The sequence below is a fragment of the Typopeltis vanoorti genome, chromosome 25, assembly GCF_054136105.1.
Source record: "Typopeltis vanoorti isolate ZY-2024b chromosome 25, IOZ_Tvanoo_1.0, whole genome shotgun sequence".
NCBI classification, from domain to species: Eukaryota; Metazoa; Arthropoda; class Arachnida; order Uropygi; family Thelyphonidae; genus Typopeltis; species Typopeltis vanoorti.
This window is the reverse complement of record NC_143573.1, coordinates 19,574,503-19,597,115: the sequence shown is the minus strand read 5'-3', so window position 1 is coordinate 19,597,115 and position 22,613 is coordinate 19,574,503. Positions and strand designations below refer to the sequence as shown.

At 36.5% G+C, this 22,613-nt stretch overlaps 1 protein-coding gene across 2 annotated transcripts in view; it reads left to right on the top strand.

The window, feature by feature from the left end:
- Positions 1–796: 796 nt before the first annotated feature.
- The window catches only part of LOC150092586 (fatty acyl-CoA reductase 1-like), a 190,736-nt gene continuing 168,919 nt past the window's right edge, over positions 797–22,613 (top strand). The window contains exons 1-3 of one of the 2 annotated variants that reach the window (XM_090414701.1): positions 797–1,202; positions 2,967–3,099; positions 14,814–14,927. In XM_090414701.1, coding sequence (XP_090270827.1) covers positions 2,977–3,099; positions 14,814–14,927 — 237 coding nt within the window. In that variant the 5' untranslated portion in view covers positions 797–1,202; positions 2,967–2,976. Of the gene's footprint in view, positions 1,203–2,944; positions 3,100–14,813; positions 14,928–22,613 lie in introns of both variants that reach the window. The other variant, XM_090414700.1, reaches the window with a different exon arrangement.

The following is a 22,613-nucleotide window of genomic DNA, read 5'->3' as shown; positions in this document are numbered from 1 at the left end:
AATTTTCATTAATGAAAACTAGAAAAGTTCAATTCATTAAGTAATTTTTTCTTTCTGTATAAATTTTTAACTATTGCTTTACCCAATAATGTTTAATATGTTCCTATTTTATATACTTGTACATTAGTATTATTTATTTTATTATTTATTTACTTTATATTTTTTCAAATTATTTTTGTTGTTTTTGTACCCTTTTTTGTACGTTTGTTGTTTTTTATAATTTTTTTTTTGTAATTTCTGCTTTTTGTTCAATAAACTTATAATTAATATATTTCGTATTTAATTTTTATTTACTGATACGTTTTTATAAAGTGAATTTTTATTGGGGGAAGAGGTATAGCGGCGCCAACTAAAGTTTTACACACAGGCACCGGAAACTACTAGCGCGCCCCTGGTAGATAGTAATAATGAAAAATTGACATTGCATAATAAAATAGTAGAAATCTGGTATGTTAAAGTTGTGAAAATAATATTATCCAGCTCGAAAATGAATGTTCTAAAAATAATCATCCAGTAAATATTTACGAACATCCATGAGAGAATATTTTTAAGGAACAAACAGATACACACAGTCCTTCATACAGTCAGAAGGAATCCCACTGCATATTTCCCAAGAAAAATCCGTATTTCAGTGATCGGTACTTTACTTTGGAATAATCGTTTTGTAATAATTTCCAGCGATACGACATACTAAAGCGAATCTAAAAGGTTGTAAACAACCCAGTGATTAATTACAGCTTTGAAGTAAACAAGTGAGCGTAATGTTAAATAAACAGGTTCCAACATTAAAAAACTTTGTTTGGAAAGGCCTCAAGCTAAAATGATAAGGATCTACCGCAAGATCTTTCTGCGAATTATAAACATGCAATGGAAATACAGGTCTAGAGCGGGGAAGAAAATAGCCTCAGCTCACTAGCTTGTTTTCTTTCCCTCGATAAAGTAATCAAAAATGTCAAGGTGCGTTTTTCTCCTTGTCACTGACCGTCAGCAAGTTAAATCTTTATCTTCAATACTGAACGGTTGAGAAGAGTGGAATCTTCAGATAACGTTGACAGACGTGTGTGAGTGTCAACTGTGCAAAAATTCTTGAATGAAAATTTCTGTTACAGTCGTGTGACATTTATCAGACCGACCAGCTCCTATTCAACTGATAAAACCCTCGTATTGGGCATTTCGTTTCCGACGTTCATAAATATTGTCAGGTATTTTTCATTTGTGATAAGGCTAAAAGTACTATAAAATGTTACTAAGCAAGTATGTTTTTATCTTGATATTTAACTGAAGTCATTTTTCTCCACTGATGTGAATGTATACAAATATTCGTATTTGAATTGTGCACAGAGTATTCTCTTATTATCATTCTATTATGGATTTTGTGATTTTCTTATGATAAATGTCATCACCAGGTGATAAAAACAACCGCCTGGTTATTGAAGGCGTCAAGTGGCTTGATAAAAATTTAAAAAAAATTATATATAAAAAGGAGTTAAAAAAACCCTCTTGCTGCCCTTATACTGATATTTTATTGATTGACTACCTTTTCTGGATAGACGATGCATAAAATATATAAAACAATACCCTTCTAAACAGTAGCCAATCTACTTTTCTTTTTCATGGCTAATTTGTTTTAATTACAGGATGCTCGGGATTTATCGACCAGATAAGCAAATATTCGTTATACACATAATGAAATATCACTTATTTAAGAGTGAAGAATAAATTGTCGAAATCATTTGAATGATGCAACCTTAAATATGTTAAACGTTCGTGTGAAATTTATTGAGAGGTGTCTGTGCAGAAAGCATTCCCTTATAACTTTTCCTTCATCATAGTCAGATTAGACCGAAGAGACCTTTAGCAACGTAGGAAACATTTTGTAATTTGGTAGAAATGAGTGAACCTATGCGAGTTGTTCGTAAGAGGCGAGACAACCCACACCTCCTTTTACAATGTTAAATACTGCTTTTTTTTTTTTTTTTTTTTTTTTTTAGATTTGGTTGAAATTGGTTAAGCTAAGTGACCTAGGAGTCTGCCAAGATCTTCTCCCCCACCACTTCCCGACATATTTTTCATTTTTGTGTGGTTGGGCTGAAATTCTGAATATACAAACAGCCATTTCAGTTTAGTCGAAAATGGTTGAACGGGATCGACAGAGGTATATGGAGAGAAAAATGATATTTTGAGGGAACAGGGGATATTATTTTGAAAATGATTTTTTTTTCATTAATTAGTTTTGCAGTCTGTTCTGTTGAATACTTCCTACATTACATATTCAGCGCAAAATCAGTTAGAGGCTCGAATTCAGGACCTAATGAATCTAGTAATAAGAATAGCTTTGTGCCTTAAAAATATTTAAATAATATTTCGAGAACCTTATTAAGAGTACATTATGATCATTGAATCTTATTATAGAAATAAGTATTGGCTGTATAAACTATTTATGTGGAATCATATAAGCATGTTATATCATCAGCATTCTTGACTTAATTTTTAGTAGTTTTGCAAAAACGGTGATAGTACTGATAGTACAGACAAGGATTGCTTTGTCTGTTTGTTCACAAATACTGAAAACCCCATTCTCACTAGATAGAATTTACACCAATATTTTTATTTCAATTATTTGTTGAACTTTACGCAATCTTTTCATATTTAGTATCAACTTTTAGCAACAATTATGCAAAATGGGAAAATATAAATATATTTTTTACGGGCAACACAAACGTAGGACGAGATATTAGTGCACTTTCAACCAACATTTCTTACGTATCCTTTCTTCTGATTTACGCTAAGTGTATTTTTTTTTTGACCAGTGATAAATAAAGGTTTACTAGTATATGAGTATTAAGGTTGTATTATCTCTGTTTTGAGTGAATTCGTTAATCAGTTTAAAGAATCTTATGTGTATTTCTCGAATTCGTTGTTCCAAACTGAAATTATATTTCAGATTTCTTTGTGCGCATCTAAAGGTTTGCTGCAATGACATCAGCAGAAACGGAAACCCAACCAAGGAACAACCAGCAAAGAATTCCTGAACGTATTACAGATTTTTTTCACGGCCGATCCGTTTTAGTTACAGGAAGCACGGGATTCATTGGTCAGGTAAGTTATCAGTTTGATTTTTTTGTTTCTGACCACTTAATTGATATTTGAATATGTTACTTTAAGGTAATTGTTTTTAATTATTTTCATATCCATTTTCTTGAGACCAGAATCGTCGTTTACCTTGATTTTTTTTAGTATTTGTTGGCTCTTCTCCACATAGCTCTCAAGAATATTAATTACATTATATACACGACTGTGTGATAATGTTAAAGCAATCACTTTTGAAACCTTATTTGGAAAACGGATTTTCCAAATCCCTTGATATACAGTGGCGTCGCGTTCCCATTTTGGTTGGATATGCTGTCATGTGGATTATGCAATAGATTGTTGCATAACAATTGGCGCTACAAAATTCACGTCAATTTGACAGTATGATTGCGTTTTTATTGGTGTATGACACTTTTTGGGAGTGCATAGCGCATCGGCTCTCACATTAATTGGTCCAAAGCCATTAATTGTAGGATAACTGAATACTTCATCAATTAATTGTAACCAAAATCTACGTAGAGTTGAGGAACAAACTGTTTTAGGATTTATTAGAAAACAACAATGAACGAGAATGCCCTATTTGGTCGGTATACATTTGAATTACTCAAAGGTGAAAATATATGAACCATCATTTATAAGACATGTGAGAGTTAGAAATGAAAGGAAAGAATAAGTGTGAGCAGAAATACTTTCATTAATGGCAAAACGAATTATTAATAATTAACATCTGTGATATATGTGTCCCATTAGTTGCTGAGTAGAGCGAATAGCACGTGATCCTATAAAGTCTAGATATGAATATGTGGATTTTTTGATGGCATAATTAAAAAGAAAAAACAAGGGCGAGGAGAGGAAAAGAGATTTGCTTGCAAAGTATAAATAACTAATCAATAATAAACAGCTAATACATTTAGTAGTTCAGTTAAAAACTATAGGGAGAGACTAATCCAATGTACTAATAATGTTGATCGGGTGATTCATTTAGGCGTGACAGGAATAATGTGATTTGATGGAGCAGCAAATCATCCGTAAAATTTGTTGTGCATGTTGTGTATTCTCTGGTTTATCTATATTTCGCTCCGTTTTTTTTAAAAATTTCTTTTGTTTACTGAGACTCGGTATACATCTTATGCAATAACAGGATACATAATATCCGATCATTATCGGAATTATCCATACTTTCGGGAATCCTACATTCATTAGTGTTTGTGTGTGTAGGCGGCTCTTCTGTCTTATCAATCTCGTATATACTGGTATTTTGTTGTAGATTAACAACTTCTTATAATACACAGAAGTATTTATTTTTATTATTACGTGACACCTCCAGGGAGTCCAAACACTCATTGAGGGAGGGCACCTACTCCGCCACTCTGTCTCCGCTACTCAATCCACCAAACTACAACTAACCGCAACTATTCCAAAGCCATCTACCCCCGCCGCCACCACCACTACTACTATTTCCTCAGGCAATCGCAAACATCCATTCCCACGGCAGGATTCGAACCCTGTGTAACTATATTTAGGAACAATTAGTGTAAGACAACTCGAACGACACACAATGGAAGAACACTCCGCGCTGGCAGGCTATGCTACATGCATGCCAACAGAACAGATTTATTGCAACACTAAATATATCTGATCTGATTTTCCCTTTCAGTCGTTTCCGACCATGGATACATTCATTGCCTACAGGGAATACCTTGTAGGCATTGCCCACAAGGTATTCCTGGTGAGATTTTTACAGGGCAGTTCACCATTGCTTTCCCCAACCCCCAGTTTTATCCTGGCTCGGGACCAGCATATGGCTGGGACGTTTTCATGACCGCAATCCATGCGTGTTCACAGGGTAGGTTTCCCTGTTCTGGGGGACGAAAAACCCCAGTTTTCGGGTGAGTTAGTTGTATGAAGCCGGTTAACTCATCTTTAGTCGAAAGATACCAGTTCCTTACGTCACTGACGGGAATCGAACCCAGTTCTTTCCGACCAAAGGGCTTCGTCTATACCGACTGAGCTACGGAGGCTCGCACTAAACATAACACCTAAGTAAACACATTTGTCCTAACATCCACATCTGTTTACAAATTTTCAGTTCCAGAAAATATGTGTAACAGCTGTTTGTAACACAGCCATTGGACACAAAAAGCGCTCAGTAATACAGACCAGCTATATACAAAATGAATGTACAGTAAACCTTCGATTTATCGGACAAAATTTCCGGACCGTATGTCCCATGTGAAAATTAACACCCTGTTAATTTTAGAATGTCTTTAACCGAGATTTGCTTATAATTAAATTAATAGGTTATTTTTTGTTATTAATTTCCTGTTATTTTTAACAAGTTTTGGCAAATAGGCCATCATATGTTGGAAAAACGCTGTAGTAATTTAGCCGACATAAATGAGTCACCGCTCATAAAACATGTTCGGCGAATGATTAAGACGTGATCACACCAGTAGCACTGTAATTGGTTCTTTTGTCGCGTGGCGTGACTTTTTGCAGCAGTTTTATTACATACATTTTCGTACTTTGAGGGAGTTAATTATAAAAAAACAGCAGAATTGAAAAGTTTAAAAAAAAAATTGATAGCTTTTTCAAAGCAGGATTACATAAACCAAGCGCATCGTCATCGAACATTAACTTCACATTAACTTATCTAAAAGTGTGTGTGAAACAATTTTTTTGTTATTACAGTGCTAATATTGATAAAATTGCAGTATAATGTCAGATATTTTTATTTAAAAAAACTCGCGATTTAACGGACACCCCTTAGCCCCTAATAGTCCGTTAAATGGAGGGTTTATTGTATATATCCGCTCTCCAGCCAAAAGGTTGCAGGTTCAAATCTCGCTGTGGGCATGGATGTTTGTGATTGTCTGTGAAAATACTCGTGGTGTTCGTTGGCGGTAGATGGCGCTGGTGTAGTTGCGGTTGTAGTTGATGAATTTGAGTGGTGGAGATAGTATGTGCCCTCCCTCGATGAGTCTTCGGACTGCATGGAGGTGTCATGTAATGATAACAATAATATAACTTGAAGTCAGTTTGAATTGCAAGATATTCGATATCATCCAGACACTTAACAAATGTTAATTTTAGAAATAAATTGTACCACGGACGTTGGGACTAACATGCGATATAAGCTTTGTGAAAATGCAACCACTCTACACGAAAGTGGCATACATACGCTAAAAGCTAGTACCTCCCAGCGAATAAAGGAACGACAGATACCCAGGTGCGAACGTGTCAACGTTATTATAAAATTTAATATAATTTTAAATATGGAAAGCATAAAGGTCAAATGAACGATAGCTATGCTTCGCGCGTGCCGTTTTTCTGAGAAACAAAGGGTTTACGCTTCTTAGTGAGATTAAATTATCATTGGCAAATCTAGAGTGAGACACGAATAATTTGAATTTTGATATAGGATTTTTAAATACAGGCATACATAATTCAAACAAAAATTGGAAAAAAGTAATCACTTGGGAAATTATCATTTTTCCGGAATGAATCAAAGAAAGGCTGAAATAACTCGTTTTACTTACTTTATTATATACAAGTTTCAATTTCCTGTTTTTCTTTGGGAACTGTGTTAGCACACCATCGTAAAATGCAGGTTTTTCCTTCAGTTCCATCATCAATGCCTTTTCAATAGCGATTAAGCTTAGGCCTAACAGCCTTTCCTGTGTTTGTGTTCCTCTATAACACGTGTGTATTCTCTTCATAGCCGAAAAAGAACGCGACTGTAGTAGCTGTGCTCGAAATCGACATGAAAAGTTCTGCTAACTTATAAATTTCCTTGAATGCAACCTGAAGCTGATTTTCTTGCATGGATTTTAATAGATGATGCACTAGTTTCCTGGCAAATACTTTCAGTACATTTTTCAAGCGAATGTAGTCAAAAACTGGGGCACAGAAATCCTTTAAGTTTTCTAAAATACCATCAGGAAACGTCTTCGCATACTGAAGACGTTTCCTGATGGTATTTTTCTTTCTCTACAAAGGAGGTGAAAAAAATGCAAGTTTGGAAAGTGAAGAGTATCTTTCTTCCATCTCCTGGAACATGCAGTTGACTATGCCCTGGTATAATCGATGGCACATGCTTTTCTCCATCTCTTCCAGTCCTTTTCGTCTCTTAGGGCTCGACTCATCAACTTCTCCTTTGATAGAGAAACCCAAATATCATCAAATGCATGTTCCCTGTCATTCCTAAGCTGCTTCATAGTGTCATGCACTTTTTTTACAACAGTACAATATATCATTGGATGAAGTTTGAAGTACATTATTCAAGACAGTATAGCCAAATAAAACAGAAAAATTCTAGCAACTAAATTGTTTGAAAATCTTGCAAGAAATGCAAAACCCACGAACTTTGATTACAGCATCCACATCCCATTCCACAAAATTCTCCACTATGTGTTAAAAAAAAAATTCAATGAGTTTATTTCCTTGATGTTTTACTGTGCTTGTTAACCGGGAAGTAAAGTTCCATCTGGTTGGTGCGATGGAGGGTAATTTTTAGCAACAAAATCTTGCAAAGCATTTGCTCTTTTCGATGATTTAGAAAATTATGCCGCCAATGCACAGATACAGGGACGCGCCAACCCGAGGGTGCAAGGGGGTGCACCACACCCGGACAACAACATTGATAGGGCGGCATTTTATGTAGCTAATATTTAATTAGGATTATACAATGCAGTATTAGGGGCGGCCGATAAAAATTTGAAGCAGGGCGGCAAATACCCTTGGCATGCCCCTGCAGAGATAGTTTGTAAAAACAATCTACGTTCCTTGATATTCGAGAGGCTTTGCTTCAGAACTAAATTCAAAATGTAAGCATAGTTATCGAGAAAAGTTATCGAGGCATATCCTTTAGCAATATGTAAATATTGCTAAAGGATATGACTCGATAACTTTTCTCTGTAAGTCATTAATAGGACCACTCATTACACAGGCATAAGTTTGACCGACTAACTTGTCCTTGTTATTAAATTCCTTAACTCTGTTTACAATATGTTTAAAAAGACCATTAGATGTTCTATCATCACTTACGTCTGTAAATCCGACAACTTTCGTGTATTTGCCCATTGCGGACAAAACGGAAAACAGTTGATAGCCGCTATTTTGGCATGACATCAGGTATCATCAAGAATAATGGCCATAAATGTAGTGACAGCAATTTTTTTTTTTATAACACCTTTTACCACATCAGATTTAGCGCTAATAATATCATTTTGTACTGTGGAAGAAGTTCATTGAAATACAGTCGAATCCTTTAAATGACTGTCTAAAAGAGGATCATACTCACGAAGGATTTAAAAATTCTATATAATTTCCTCGATTAGTTGAATCTTCAGACTCATGATCTCTCAAAGGAAGCTCTTGCTTAGCCACAAAGCATACAGTATCAATTAATGTTTTTAAAATGTCTCTATTTTTCTTTACCTGTTCATTATGACGAGTAACTTCAATCTTTCTTTGTTTGTTGATGAGCGTGTCAAGTCTGTTTTCCAAACATCTTGAGATTTAGAAATGATTAAACATGTGACTGGGAGTCCTCATGTTTTTACACTGCTTTAAATGGTTAAGGTCAGAATAATTGGTTGACACAATAACCAGTCACAGCCTCTAGGTGCTATTGTCTCAGAGCTCACCCGGCCTCGCTTTCTCAGCGGTTTAAAACTACTAGAACGCTAAGAATTTGACCCGCTGCGCCCACTTTAGTTCATTTCAAAGGGTTCAAAGGTGTATGTATTTTGAAAGCACACCCGAGCTATTAACGTGAATGTGATGCAATGTTTACGCTATATATGAGTAGTATTGCTCTCTTCATTATCGTAATGCTAGTTGCATGTAGACCTTTTTTTAGAACTTATTTATGTAATATTCTTGTACATATCTCGCTGTCATCCTCAATAATATGAAATACACTGACCAGGAAACAGACTTAAGGTACAGCACCAGCTTCCTACGCTCCTGAAAGCAGCTCTGAGGCTGAAGGGTTTAGAAGATATCACCGGTGAAGAACTGGGTGATTCAGATCATATAAAAGAGAAAGTAATGAAGCAGACTTAAACATTTTAAGCTGTGCCTCCTAGTGGGGTGCGTAAACAAACGCTATCATTTCTGTTGTCACCGGTGTCAACAGAAATGTACCGATATATTCCGATAATCCTCCACACTGTCATATGTTTACTCCAGTTGCGTACCAGTCATCCACCCCTACTACTATTGGGTTGTTAGGTGTTCAGTCTCACTATCGTGCATTAGAGGCTAGCGGAGATAGTGAAGAAACTGACCTTTTATTTTTGGCCATGCAACTCCTGGAAAAAAAAATGGAGATGTCAGAAACGAAGCGGAAATGTATGAGAGCTGAATTGAGAGCAAGGAATAGAAAGATTAGGACTCTTGAGAGCAGTTTAATTGATGAAACAAGAATCATTTGGAGAGAAAGAGAGTCAGGGAGAGAGTAGAAGTGACAGGAATTGAGAGAATAAAGAACAACAGAAAGAGAGGTAATGAGAGGATGTCGTGAAAGTCAGGAAGATAGGGGAAAGCGTAATAAGGAAGAGGAATGGAAGTGCGAGAGTAATAAGAGAAAGTATGGGAAAAGAGAAAGACGCTAGTGCGAGTAGTAATAAAGCCATGACAGGTATAATACGAGTATATGGCGATTCAAAGTGTGCAGAGGAACATGTTTGAAGTGTGCTTTCCTGATGGAACAATGAAGACAGGACAGAATGTGGAAGAGATGTTTACTCCAGCACTAATGACTTGAGAGCAATGTTACAGACTGTGCAGCAAAAAAAAGTAAGAAGTAGGGTAGTGAATGTGCTTCCTCACTTTGACCATGCTGAGTTAAGTAGAAAAGTGGTGTAAGGAATGATATGATTGTAAGAATGTGTAGGAAGAGAAGTTTAGAATATTTTGATAATTGGAGTGCATTTGATGGTAGAAGAACGCTGTATGTAAAAGATGGGTTGCATCTGAACAGGAAGGAATACAGGCGTTTTGGAGAGATTGCTGTTCTCCGAGCAAGTGGAAGTGTGTGGACAGGGAAACTAGTATTGATACGGTTTAGAGTACGAAGTATAGCATCATGTGGGAAGATGTTTCAGGAGACAATAATATATAAGTTAAGTCATTGGACGCATAATATATATGTGTCCAATGACTTAACTGGCATATAGAAAGAGGGGCACTGAGAAGTACCTTTTTCATATATATACTAATACCAGGAGCATATGGAATAAAGGGAATGAATTAGTGGCACCAATTTATTCAATATCTTCTAAAATTATTTGTATTAGTGAAACATGGTTAAAAGAGGACTGGCAGGATTGGAACAGGGCAGTGGAGTATTGGTTATGGTAGCTGATGAGATGCACCCTGTAAGGCTAGAGACCAGGAGAGATATAATGCGCACGGCTTTGCGGATTTACTGTGTGAGTTATGGGTTGGCAAGATCAGATATATAGTTGGATGTTGCTACAGGCCAAGGAATGACCAGGAAAGGTTAAGACAAATTGGCTTGGTTAGTAGAAAGCGGGTGATCATTTGGGTGATTTCAATTATGAAATTATAAATTGGACAGACGAAGTAACCTGTGGTAATAAGGAGTCAATAGTGATTGAAATGTCATATTTGCCTCCGCTTGGCGAAAGTGGCCATGTGATGTTAATCTGGGGGAGTGCACAGGCATGCGAAAGTCTTAGAGAGAAAGGAAATGATGGGGAATTATAAGGCAGGCGATTTTAATGGTCTTAGAAACCAACTGGAAGCAGTGCCATGGATGGAGGAATTAGAGGGTAATGAGGGTCAATGGTGCATGGAAGCTAGTTAAGGATCATTTGTGAACAGCAGCAGCAAAGTGTATACTAAGAATGTGAAAAAAAAAGAGTACAATGGATGACCACTAAGTTTAAGAAAAAATTGCACATAAAACATTAGCTGTGTAAAATGTGTAAAATCGGAGGTGGTGAATAATGGCGTGTGGAATACAAAGTTCAAGAAAGAAAGGTGATAGTATAATCAGGAAGGGAAAATTAGAATATGAGAAGAGACTAGCACTGCCTTCAAGGAACAACCCTAAAGAATTTTATGATGATACACGGCAGTGTGTCCCCTTTACGGGAAGGTACGGCACAATCTCAGTTCCCTCAAATTTTATCCATGCTCGGAGCCGCATAGGTGACGAATCAGGCCTATGGTTGGGTCAGTATTCCTGACTGTAATCCATATGTGTTCACGGGACCGGTTTGCAGGATGAAAAACCCTAGATAAACTGATGGGAAAAACTCTGCTGTCCACGCCTAAGACCGGCTAACTTGGCTATGGCTGAGGAAAATACTTAAGCTCCTCACGTCATCGACGGATATCGAACTTAGGACACTCCTTCCCTAGGCAAATGGTTGCGAAGCGCAAAGCCACTGGCTAACCGCGCGGACGATGGTCTAGTGACCAAGGCGAATAATATTTTAGAACTGTTTTAATGATTACTTTATTCGTGTTTCATTCTGGGGAGGTGAGTCTTGTGCCAAAGAGAATGGAGAGAGTTGACATATTAGAAGTAACGGAAGTAGGTGATTCACAAATATTAGTACTCTCGATGTCAGCCAGGTTGTGAGACTGGATGAAATTTCGCCACCAGTCTTAAGGGAATGCGCTAAAAAACTAACAACTCTTATATTTGACTATTTAATGAAAGCATTGCACCTAGAAAAAGTCCCTGGGGGAGTCGAAGGAGGGTAAGATAGTGTCGCTGTGGGAGAATGGAAGCATCAAATTAGAAACCAGTTTGTGTTACTCCTGTGGTTAAGGCATTAGAAAAATTGGTAACAGTTCGTATACAGAACTGAGCAGATAAATATTATGTGTGAAGGTCAGTATGGATTTGTTAAGGGACTTTCTTGTTTTCAATAATCTCGTTAACGTTTTGATCAAGTAACACGAGCGATTGATGAGGGAAATGCATATACTGTTTTTGACTCCAGGAGAGTTGATGTAATTTGAATCACCCTATATTATTATTATTATTATTATTATTACAAGACATGATTTACAAGAAGAAACATAAATGCGTGTTGTAACCAATGGCGATTGGTCATACTGGAAAGAATGCATATGCGTTGAGGATGACTTGTCTACATAAATATCAGTATTAATTACATAAATTTAGATACACGATTCATAGATTACGTAATTATTTGCTTGTGTATAATTTTTAGGTACATAATTATTGTTTTATCTGCTACGACCTATTGTATGTGTTTGAAATATACTTAATTTAATTTTATTATGTGGTTACGATTGTCAGGTAATTTATTATAACTATTAGTGGTAATATGTTGGATTTTTATTTTAATCAATTTTATACATTTTTGATTATTTATTTTTTACATAGTACGGAAAATCTGCTATAGAGACGAAACATGGAACTTTTTCAAACCACTTCAGGCCTCCAATAAGCCGGGAGGTGATCTCACATCGAGTGATGAAATTCATCTCCATGGGGATTTGAATCCTCAGCTTGTTGGTTGGAGAGCGTGTACGCTAACCACCAGCAGACATTTTTTGTTCATAATATTACCATATGCTCTTGGTTATAGCTCATTCATGCTGTGGAATGTTGTGGAAGGTTTCTGAAATGAATCGAATTCGCATCCTTTCAGAAACTCGGGATTTTAATCCCCGAGACGGAAAAATCGGTCAGAGAATCCATTTAACATGTAATATGATTTTTAATTCCAAGAATGGAATTCAACTGCCAAATTCAACAGTTTATTATTTGGATTCAATTCAATTCTCGACTTGTAGAATAATTTCAAATCCGCTTTTATTTTTTACTTGTGAATTGTGCTAAGTTTTTGCCGTGAGCGAAAAGAAAAAGTCTATGTCGCATTTTTAATTAGTGGTATAAAGAAACCAGAATAATAATAAACTGGATGAATCATATTCACTGCTTGGTTCCTCACATGTTTAAAAATATAGATGAGGATTATCTTTGTGTGCCTTATGACATACGAACAAGCGCCTGCCACTAACAAATTTCTACCTTCAAAGCAACAGTTTAAAAAATCAAAGCAGACTTCGTGAATTTCTCAGGAAACGCATTGAAATTTTCACCAGTATTTCGTCTAGTATCATATAAAGTAATGTATTATAACTAGACATCGAGTTATAAATGTAATTATCGAAATTTATTTATGTATTTAACTGACCTATAATCAAGTCCAGACATAATCGAGAGAAAAGGATGCTGGGGGGGGGGGGGGGAATAAGCGCTTATTTATCGCGTTACACATGCCAAAGTCTAATGTATTAAATCATCAATTTACTTGTAAAATTTGGTAATTTTTAAAAAGGTTTTAATAATAATTAAAGTGGGAAGGATGGGAAACTTAAGCCTCCTCAACAACTTCTAGAGTTGATATAATGGAACTTTGCTTTTTCTGCAGTACAGCTCAGTAAATCTGGACCATGACTGACAAATTAATGAAACATTAACTCAGCTTTGACCTTAATGATAGCCATGTTTTTCTAGTGACTGGTTAAGAACAATGGCGGACTACCTTTAACACGAGGTCTCTTCCAGTTTACGGTATAATGCAGCTAGTGTTTTGTTACTTTGCTTTTCTTTGCAAGTGCTGTTTAGCAACCAAGGACAAAGCATTTCCCCCCCCCCCTTTTCCAGCTGCGACAGAATTATAGTTACAAAAATCGCCAACTCAGTCAAGGTTATAGATTTCACTTGGATCACTTCCATAAAGATGCATAATCTTTGTACACACAGATAAGTACGAAATTACAAAAGCAATTGAGTTATAACTGAATACAACAGTTGATTACTAATTGAGTAATCAACTGATTGAGTAATTCAAAGTGCTAACTTTGAATTACTTTTTTAATTACAGTATTCGGAAAAGCTTCTAAGAATAAACAAATTGCTGTAGCATCCCCCTCATCCATTTTATACGAAGAAAATGGCATACTTTACTAAATGAAAATGCATGAAAACATCGAAATTTGGAAATTAAAAAGAAAGAATTTTTCCTATGTTCTTACAGTTTTTATAGTACACAATTATGTTTTAAACCAAAATAAAATAGCACAAAGACATTTATACATTGACGTCACAGTTTTTTTTAATGGTATCTTGTATTAAAATAAGCGGAGGAATATCGTTTCTTATCGTTTTTACTGATATCCCACTCCTTTCGGAGTGGGATATCAGTAAAAACGGGATATCAGTAAAAGGTTTTAATTGAATATAGCATCTTTAGTAAAGTGGATCAGCAACGGATTTCATAAATCCTGTTCTCGAGTCACATTTCAAGGCACTCCAATAAATAGTGCTAGTGGTTTTACACCAAGCGGTGAAATGCATCTACTACTTAAATCCCTTTGCAAGCATTTATGCCATGCTAAGATTCAAACCACACACGCATATACCAAATCCGGAACAGTGGTGTTTTGTTCGATGTGGTATTGATCGTTAGTCGTTCTTCTACTTAAAGAATTTTTCCCTGCCATTGTGGATGGCACTTAGGTTTGTTGAATTGAAATTTGTCATTTTACGTACCGTCAATTAGTACTGTTTCGAGATATCTTAAGAGCTAAAAATAGCACAACACAATTTAGCCTACATTGAAAAACATTGATCGAAACTTAACATATATTCTCAAATGCTGGTAAGGGGTATAAAATATTAAGTATGTGGTCTGTTTCAGGCTCTTCTTGAAAAACTATTAAGATCCTGTCCTGGAATAAAATGCATCTATGTTCTTCTGAGGTCCAAAGGAAGAAATTACCGAGAGCGTTTGGAAGAGTTACTGAGTGATGTTGTAAGTTATTCATTTATCTATTACCTGTTTTAATTCAAATTTCCAGCAGCATATTTAGTAAACATGCACAATAAGTAAAATCGCACATTTAACATTCCACTAGCATATTTAAACTCCACAGATAATGGAGGTAATAGCTATTTTCCTTAAAGCAAGACTGCATGCTTTAATGTTATAAAATGATTGCATTTGGGTCTTAGTTCCGTATTCAACAACTGGTATACATGAAGAACATACCAGTGACTAAGCTAGTATTGTATTGTGTCGCTAACTACTTTTATTCCACGAATCATTTGAACCAATAAGGGCGGAATTGTAAATTATTATTATTATTAAGAGAGTCCGTTAGCTGCATTCGTTCTCAGCTTCCAAGGATGCCTTCTTGTTCTTTTCCCATCCTTCATAAAATTAAAAATTCCATCAACAGAAATCCTGCATGACCCTTTCAGACGTTTGTAAGTCTCAATCATCTCTCCCTTCTTTCTCTTGTTTGCTAGTGTCTGAAGTCTACAAATTCTCAATTTCTCTTCATAATCAGTATTCCACTGTCCTGTTATAATTTTAACACTTTCCTTTGCACTCTCTCCACTGTATCAGAATCGCCACAGAAACAAGGAGACCAGACCGACACACAGTAGTTCAAGTTAGGTTTCATCAAGACCTTGTAAAGAAGCGAAATAGCTTCCTTATCTTAATATGTCAAAGTTCGTTTCAGCATTGCAATTATCTTTTGAGTTGTATTTGCAATCTTCTTTGCCACATGGTTCGTGAACATCAACTTTCTATCTACTAACACTCCAGGATCCCAAGCCTGCTCGGTTTCTGCTGGAAAAATCCCACCGACATAATACGCCATTGGATATCTAATTACGAAAAGTGCATGACTCTGCGTTTACTAACAATGAACTGACATCCATTTTCCCATGCCCACAATTTCAGTCTGTTCAAATCATTGTGCAAATACTGTATACCTGCTACATTCTTGATTACCCTACCTATCTTTGCATCATTAGCAAATAGCTGTATGTCGCTTGTCAAATCCTTCCCAATACCATTAATGTACAGATTGAATAACGGTGGACCAAGGACTGATCCTTGTGGTACATCACTAGTTATCTCAAATCTTGCAGATTCACATCCCCCGTATACAAATTTTTGATATTTCAGTTAGCCATCCTCTTAACCACGATAATATTTTATAATCCAAACCCATATTATACAATTTATGCAAGTCTTCCATGTTATATTCTGTCAAAAGCCTTAGCAAAATCCAAAAGTATCCATTCCCTTTGTCTAGTTCAGTGGTAACATTGTTATAGAATGTGGGAAAGTTGCTAAAGCATGATCTTCCCTTAGTAAATTCATGCTTGCAAAGTAGAGATTCACTGTGAATCCATTTCTAAATACGAGCCTTAACCAATGTTTCAAAATCTTCACCAACACTCATGAGATGCTGATTGGCCAATTTAACCGAGCACTCTTTTAGCACCCGTGCTGATTAAATTTGTGCAACAGCTCTAATACCTCCTCTTCATATACTCCTGATCAAATGGCTAATCATTTATTGAAAAGCTCCAAGATACGTCCCAGCTCTATCAGGAAAATTACTGTGCAATCTTCCATCAGACAAATCCTGAAGACGGGCCCCGAGATTCCTGAACTTTTACACCCAGTGTCTCGGGGAAAGATACAGGTAGCCTTAAAACTCACCAAGAATGGCAAGGCTGCAGGAGTGGATGGTATCCTCCCTAAGTTTCTAAAACATCTCGGTCAACAAGGCCAAACATGGCTGGCCGCACTTTTCTGAAAAATTATGACTGGTAAACTGCGAAATCTGTGGCGGTGAGCCAAAATAATTGCCACACCTAAACCAGGGAAAGATCCAAATGATGTTAATAAATATACGACCTGTCTCCTTGCTTTGCTCCACCTTTAAGCTCTTTGAAAGAATTCTCCTTAAAAGAATTTCACCACCCATCGAAATAGCACTCCCGATTGAACAAACTGTCTTCAGACCAGGAAGAAGTTGCTCTGACCAGGTCCTGGCCCTGACAACACAGATTGAAGCAGGCTTCCAAAAGAAACTTAAATCTGGAGCCACTTTCACTAGTCTAACATCAGCTTATAACACAGTCTGGATCAGGGGCCTCCTCCTAAAGCTAGGAAATATAAGGTGCAAAAAACTTTCCAGCTTTTTGAATCCATTCTTTCCAGTAGAAAGATCCGGGTCCATATTGGCGGGGGAAAAAAAAGAGCAGGCCCAGATTCCTTCACAACGGTCTCCCTCAGGGCTCTGTTTTTTTTTTTTTTTTTTAACATCTGCGTGTCTTACCACATACCAGCTCAAGCAAGTATATGTACGCTGATGACCCAGCGATCCTACATCAATCTACCTCCTTTTCCAACCTGGAATCAACCTTGAACACAGACCTGAACATCCTGGTAGAGTACTTCAAGCAGTGGTACTTGAGGCCAAATCCAACAAAAACTGTGTCCACAGTATTTCACCTGAACAATGCAGAGACGAATCGACACCTCAACCTCTCTTTCTGTGGAAAAATGGTAGAACACAAGCCTCGCCCGAAATACCTTGAAGTGAGCCTGGACAGAAGCCTAACCTATAAAAGGCACATCACCGACCTGTCCAACAAAATTAAAACGAGAAACAATATCATTTCAAGGCTTTCTGGAACTTCCTGGGGTTGTGGTCAGAAGTCCTAAGGTCGTCTACACTAGACCTCGCATTCTCTGCAGCAGAATATTGTGCCCCTGTCTTGGAAAGAAGTGCACACACACTCTCATTATAGACACCACGCTAAACTCTACCATGCGCACAATTAGTGGGACAGTGAGAAGCATCCGTCTCTCCTGGCTGCCTGTCCTATCTGACATTGCTCCACAAAACATACGGAGAAGACAAGCCTCGATTAAAAAATTTAATAAAGCAATGAAAAAACTACTCCTGCCCCTGCATTAGACTCTCATAAATCCACCTAGTTCGCCTAAAATCTAGAAAGCCTTTCTGGTCCATGGACGAACTCTCTTCATCTGTCCTGCCATCAACATCTGACATGTGGAGATTATACTGGTCCAACAAACGGCTTCCTGGTAGAAGATCACTGTGCTCTGCAGTCTGGTGTTGCTCTTCCTAGGAAGATTTGGTCATCAATCAACAGGATCAGAACTAACCAGGGCAGATGTGGCTACCTACTGTCTAAATGGGGGCTGTTAGACCACCCTTATTGTGATTTTTCTCCCATAGCTCATTCGATTACTCATATTGTGCACGACAGCTCAAGGCACCAATTCACGGTGGTGGTTTACAGGACATCCACAAGGTGACAGATGAGGCCATCAATTGGCTTTCCAGACTGGACATTGAACTGTAGCTGTTCTGTATTCCTTTTGCCATAAGAATAAATAAATAAATATACTTGAGGTTCTTCATTCAGTGAAGAGGCTGTAGTGAACTCAATTTTGCATACACCAGGTTGACAGCTTTTAGCAAAATGGGCACTCATTAGTTCAATAACCTCTTCTGCATCTGCCACCCTCACACCATCTGCATTCAGAAGAGACATTCTTTCATATTGATTCTTTCTTTCACTGGCAGCATATCGATAGAATTCTTTTGGGTCGTCTTTGGCTTGCAGAGCCAGTTTCTTTTCATACTCCGACTTAACTCTTCCGTACAACAGTTGATTATTCTAGCCTGCCCTTATAATTTTCATAACGAACATCATCCTTATGCGCACAGTATCCCTTCCACATCATCTGCATCTTAAGAATCTCTTGCTTAATAAGATTACACATCCATTTGACTCCTATCCCATTTATTCTTCAAACTCTCGGGACACATTCTGCTATTGCATCATTTAAGTATTATTTAAATGCTTCCCATGCACTGTCGATATTCTTCCCATCCAGCAACCGATACTATTCCGCTGAACTCAGTATACTCCTCAGTTGGATATAATTTGAAATATTGTTACTAGTACTACAATCATAGGTCTCAACTCTAACTGGATTCAAGTAATCCGATATCATTAACAGCACTCCCCTATGCTGTCTAGCCTTCCTAAAAATACTGTATCATTTACACTCAATATCACTGATTCTGATAGCCAGGTCTCACTAAGGCCTACAATCTGAGGTCCCAACATACTGACCAAGGCAACAAACTGTATCCCCTTTGTTTCCGATAATCCTGGCATTCGTGTATAGACATAATAACCTACCGCATTTTCTTTTGTTTACTCTTGTGTGCAGTCTTCATGACACAGTTGGACAGCTTGCAAATCTGTATTCTTCTCTAATGCCTCATACATGCTGACATCTTTGCACACATTTCTTGGGTCCGAACGAACACAAAGTCGAAATCGCTCTCTCCTCGTAATCATTTCCATGATAATCCCATTTCCATCATTAGCAGAATTGCATAATTTACTTTCCCTGACTCTGTGTTAGGTCTGATACCAGTTATTACTTTTTCTAGACTTCCGATATCAAACGCATTCATGTTTAGGCCGTCCCTCTTATACAAATCTAATCTACCCTCAAACTCACTGCACATACCCATTCCTTCTACACAACCTACGCATCGAATCGTTTGCCATCATAGCCTTCTTCTTAATTTATTTTTATCATATCGAGGTAGTATACTTTCTTTACACTTTCTCACCCTTCAAGGAGGAGGATGGAAGAAAATGCTACAGACATTGTGTCATAAACCTCGAGCAGGATTTCTTTCCGGAAACTGGGATCTGGCTTGTTTTATTGAATTTGAAATCACGTGATATCCAAAAATTTTATTTTATTTTTTCTGCATCTAAAATAAGAAGGCATGCTTCTTCCTAACATGGATTTTAAGCTAGGTGGCTTGTTCTGGTCTCATGCCATCTCTTTCTTGGTCTTCTGATTCTTCTTTTTCCACTTGTATAATATTTTTGGTAATCTGCTGCTGTCCATCTGATTTAAATGTTCTATCCATTTTTGTTTATACTGTCTTATGTAGTAATTAATTGGTTTTATATTCACGGATTGTAAAATTTCTTCATTTGTTTTATGCTAATGTTACGAAATCATCATAATACACCAAATTATATTGAGTACGAATTTCTGAATTAAATATAATTCTTTACTCTCATGGTGCAATATTTAAGAATATTTGGATATTCTAACAACGTTGCCTCCCATTCAGTTCTCATTTGCCACCCATCATCTATATTGTAAAGTCTCTTTATAGCCATTTATTGTTTTTATTTTAACCCCTCCATATCTGATCCAAAACCATAGCGAACAGTTCAGTCTCCACCGGTAGCCAATCAGAGATAGCTGTTCCGAAACTATCACTAATTATAGGCGGCAACCAATGAAGAGACGGTCAAACAAGTGCTGTCATCTCTTAGTACCTAATCCTAACGGGATGTGTTACTGTTTGAAATAATGTAGATTCTACAGTCGATTTTCTTGAGTTTATGGGACGAGAAACCCCAATTTATTATTACAAAACAATAATAATAATAAACAAAAAAAATTAGTGTTAATCCTAAACAATCACTTAATAACTTATATGCCTTCTATCATATCACCTCTTATATTTACATTACAGTTTTAATTTCTGAGAATGTGAATTCCCTTTTGCAATTCGAGTAATGACCATAACGAGCAATGTCACCATTTATTAAAAATAATGTCCTCCTGCTCGATCAGCATTTAGGAACATGTCATAAAAAATATCCCATAGACATAAAAACGCACTAATAGGCGATTAGTGCGCCTATATACATCTTAAAAATAAATGTTACAGATTTTAAAAAAATTCTATCTATCTATACATTTTTATGGCTAACTATTTTAAAAAATCACTCACCAGGATGAAATAATTTAGTTACCGATTTGAAACATTTTACAAAGTTATTTTTAATGGCATACTACACTACTTTCATGTATACTATGTTCCGAATTTTTACCGCCAAATACAACTTCTCTTATACAACCTATGGACCAGGGAATTATCGAAACCTTTAAGGCATAGTACCTGAGAAGAACATTTAAACAGGCAATAGAAGCAACATCTGGTGAGAATTCCATGACATTAGTAGAATTCTGGAAGAAATTTGATGTTAAATCTGCTGTTGAAAATATTCATCAATATTGGAATGAAATTACTGCTAGCAATATGCGAGCGGTTTGGAAGCGTATTCTTCCGCATTGTGCAAAAGATTTTGGAAGCTTTTCAGATGAAGTGAATAATGTTGTTGAGGAAATTGCCAACATCGGACGTGAACTGGGCTTTGATGAGATTGACAATGGTAATGTCCAAGAGTTAATTAAATCTCATTCTGAAAAATTGAGTGATTCCGACCTGCTAAATTTAGATGCACAGCGGGAAGATCCCGAAGAATATGAAGAAAATTTAACCATTGATAGTCAGCCAAAAGAGATTTCACAGAAACAATTTGAAAATAATTTTCGTACAATCAAAGTTTTTAAGCAGCAATGCTTAGAGGCTGATCCTGATGAAGAGAGAAGCAGTAAAATTTGCAGAAGAGTAGTTGTACGAAAAAAAGAAGCAAAATGCCCGCCAAACTACGTTAGCTCAATTCTCTGTTAAGAAGTAGAATAATAAAATTTATATTCTGAATATGTTTTATTGTCTTTCAGCTTCATGGTTTTCCTTTAACTAGGCCCTGAGACATACCCTAATTCTTTTATAAAAAAATTAAGGGTCAAAAAAGAAATTTGAGGAACGAATATTCGATTAGTGCGTTTTCGATTAATGCCCCTGTTTCAAAGAACGCATTAGGCGCACTAATCGAGGGATTGCTGTATCAGTAATATGATGATTCAGAACTAGAACAGGTCTGTGCTTCAATAATTCTTCCAGTCGAACGTAAACAAGTGGAAATGAAGACATGAAATGCATGCCTATAGAAACTGATCAGAATAACACAGATTAGAAATGTTGTCAAAATTATACCCAAATCGAAATGCACCGCACGTGCTCGAGAAGCAACGCCTACCTGACAGTCATGTAACATGTACGTTTCTTGTTTGGCAGACCCTTTGGATTTGAATCGTTTCCACCAAGGACACAAGAGCATTTAACATGTAACACGCGAATTTTACTCCTTGTTGTAGAAATGCTGCTTGACCTTGGTTGTCTTAGACTAATCCAATCAAAAACGACTAAAATGACTCTCTTCCCCTAGTGATTCTCTGAAAAATGAGTTTCCATCTTCGTATGGAATGACAGTGATCATAAGAACAGCTGTAATGAAATTAAATGATCTGACCAAGAATAAATTTGTCCCAGAAGTGAATAGTCTTCAAAGTGCGGCAGCAGAAAAAAAAAAAAAAGGAAAGAAAATCACTACTTTTAGCTTTGTCATTTTGATGACGTCATTTTAGTGTATGTAACAAAATTGCTCAGTTACTCGTATAACGTTTACTCAGCTTATAAAAGTAACAAAAAAGTAGTTTTTTTCTCATCGTTTTGCTTATTTCTTATTAAAACAATAAACAATCTTGAGCGTGTATCGTTATTTAATAGATGACTAATTTTAATAGTCTGTTATTTGTAATACGTAAGCACAAGCAGCTCAGTATGTGGAAGATTCAACTGCGATCATTTGGTTTAATTTAAGATAATTAGGTATCGGGAATATATGCTATGAAGAATAC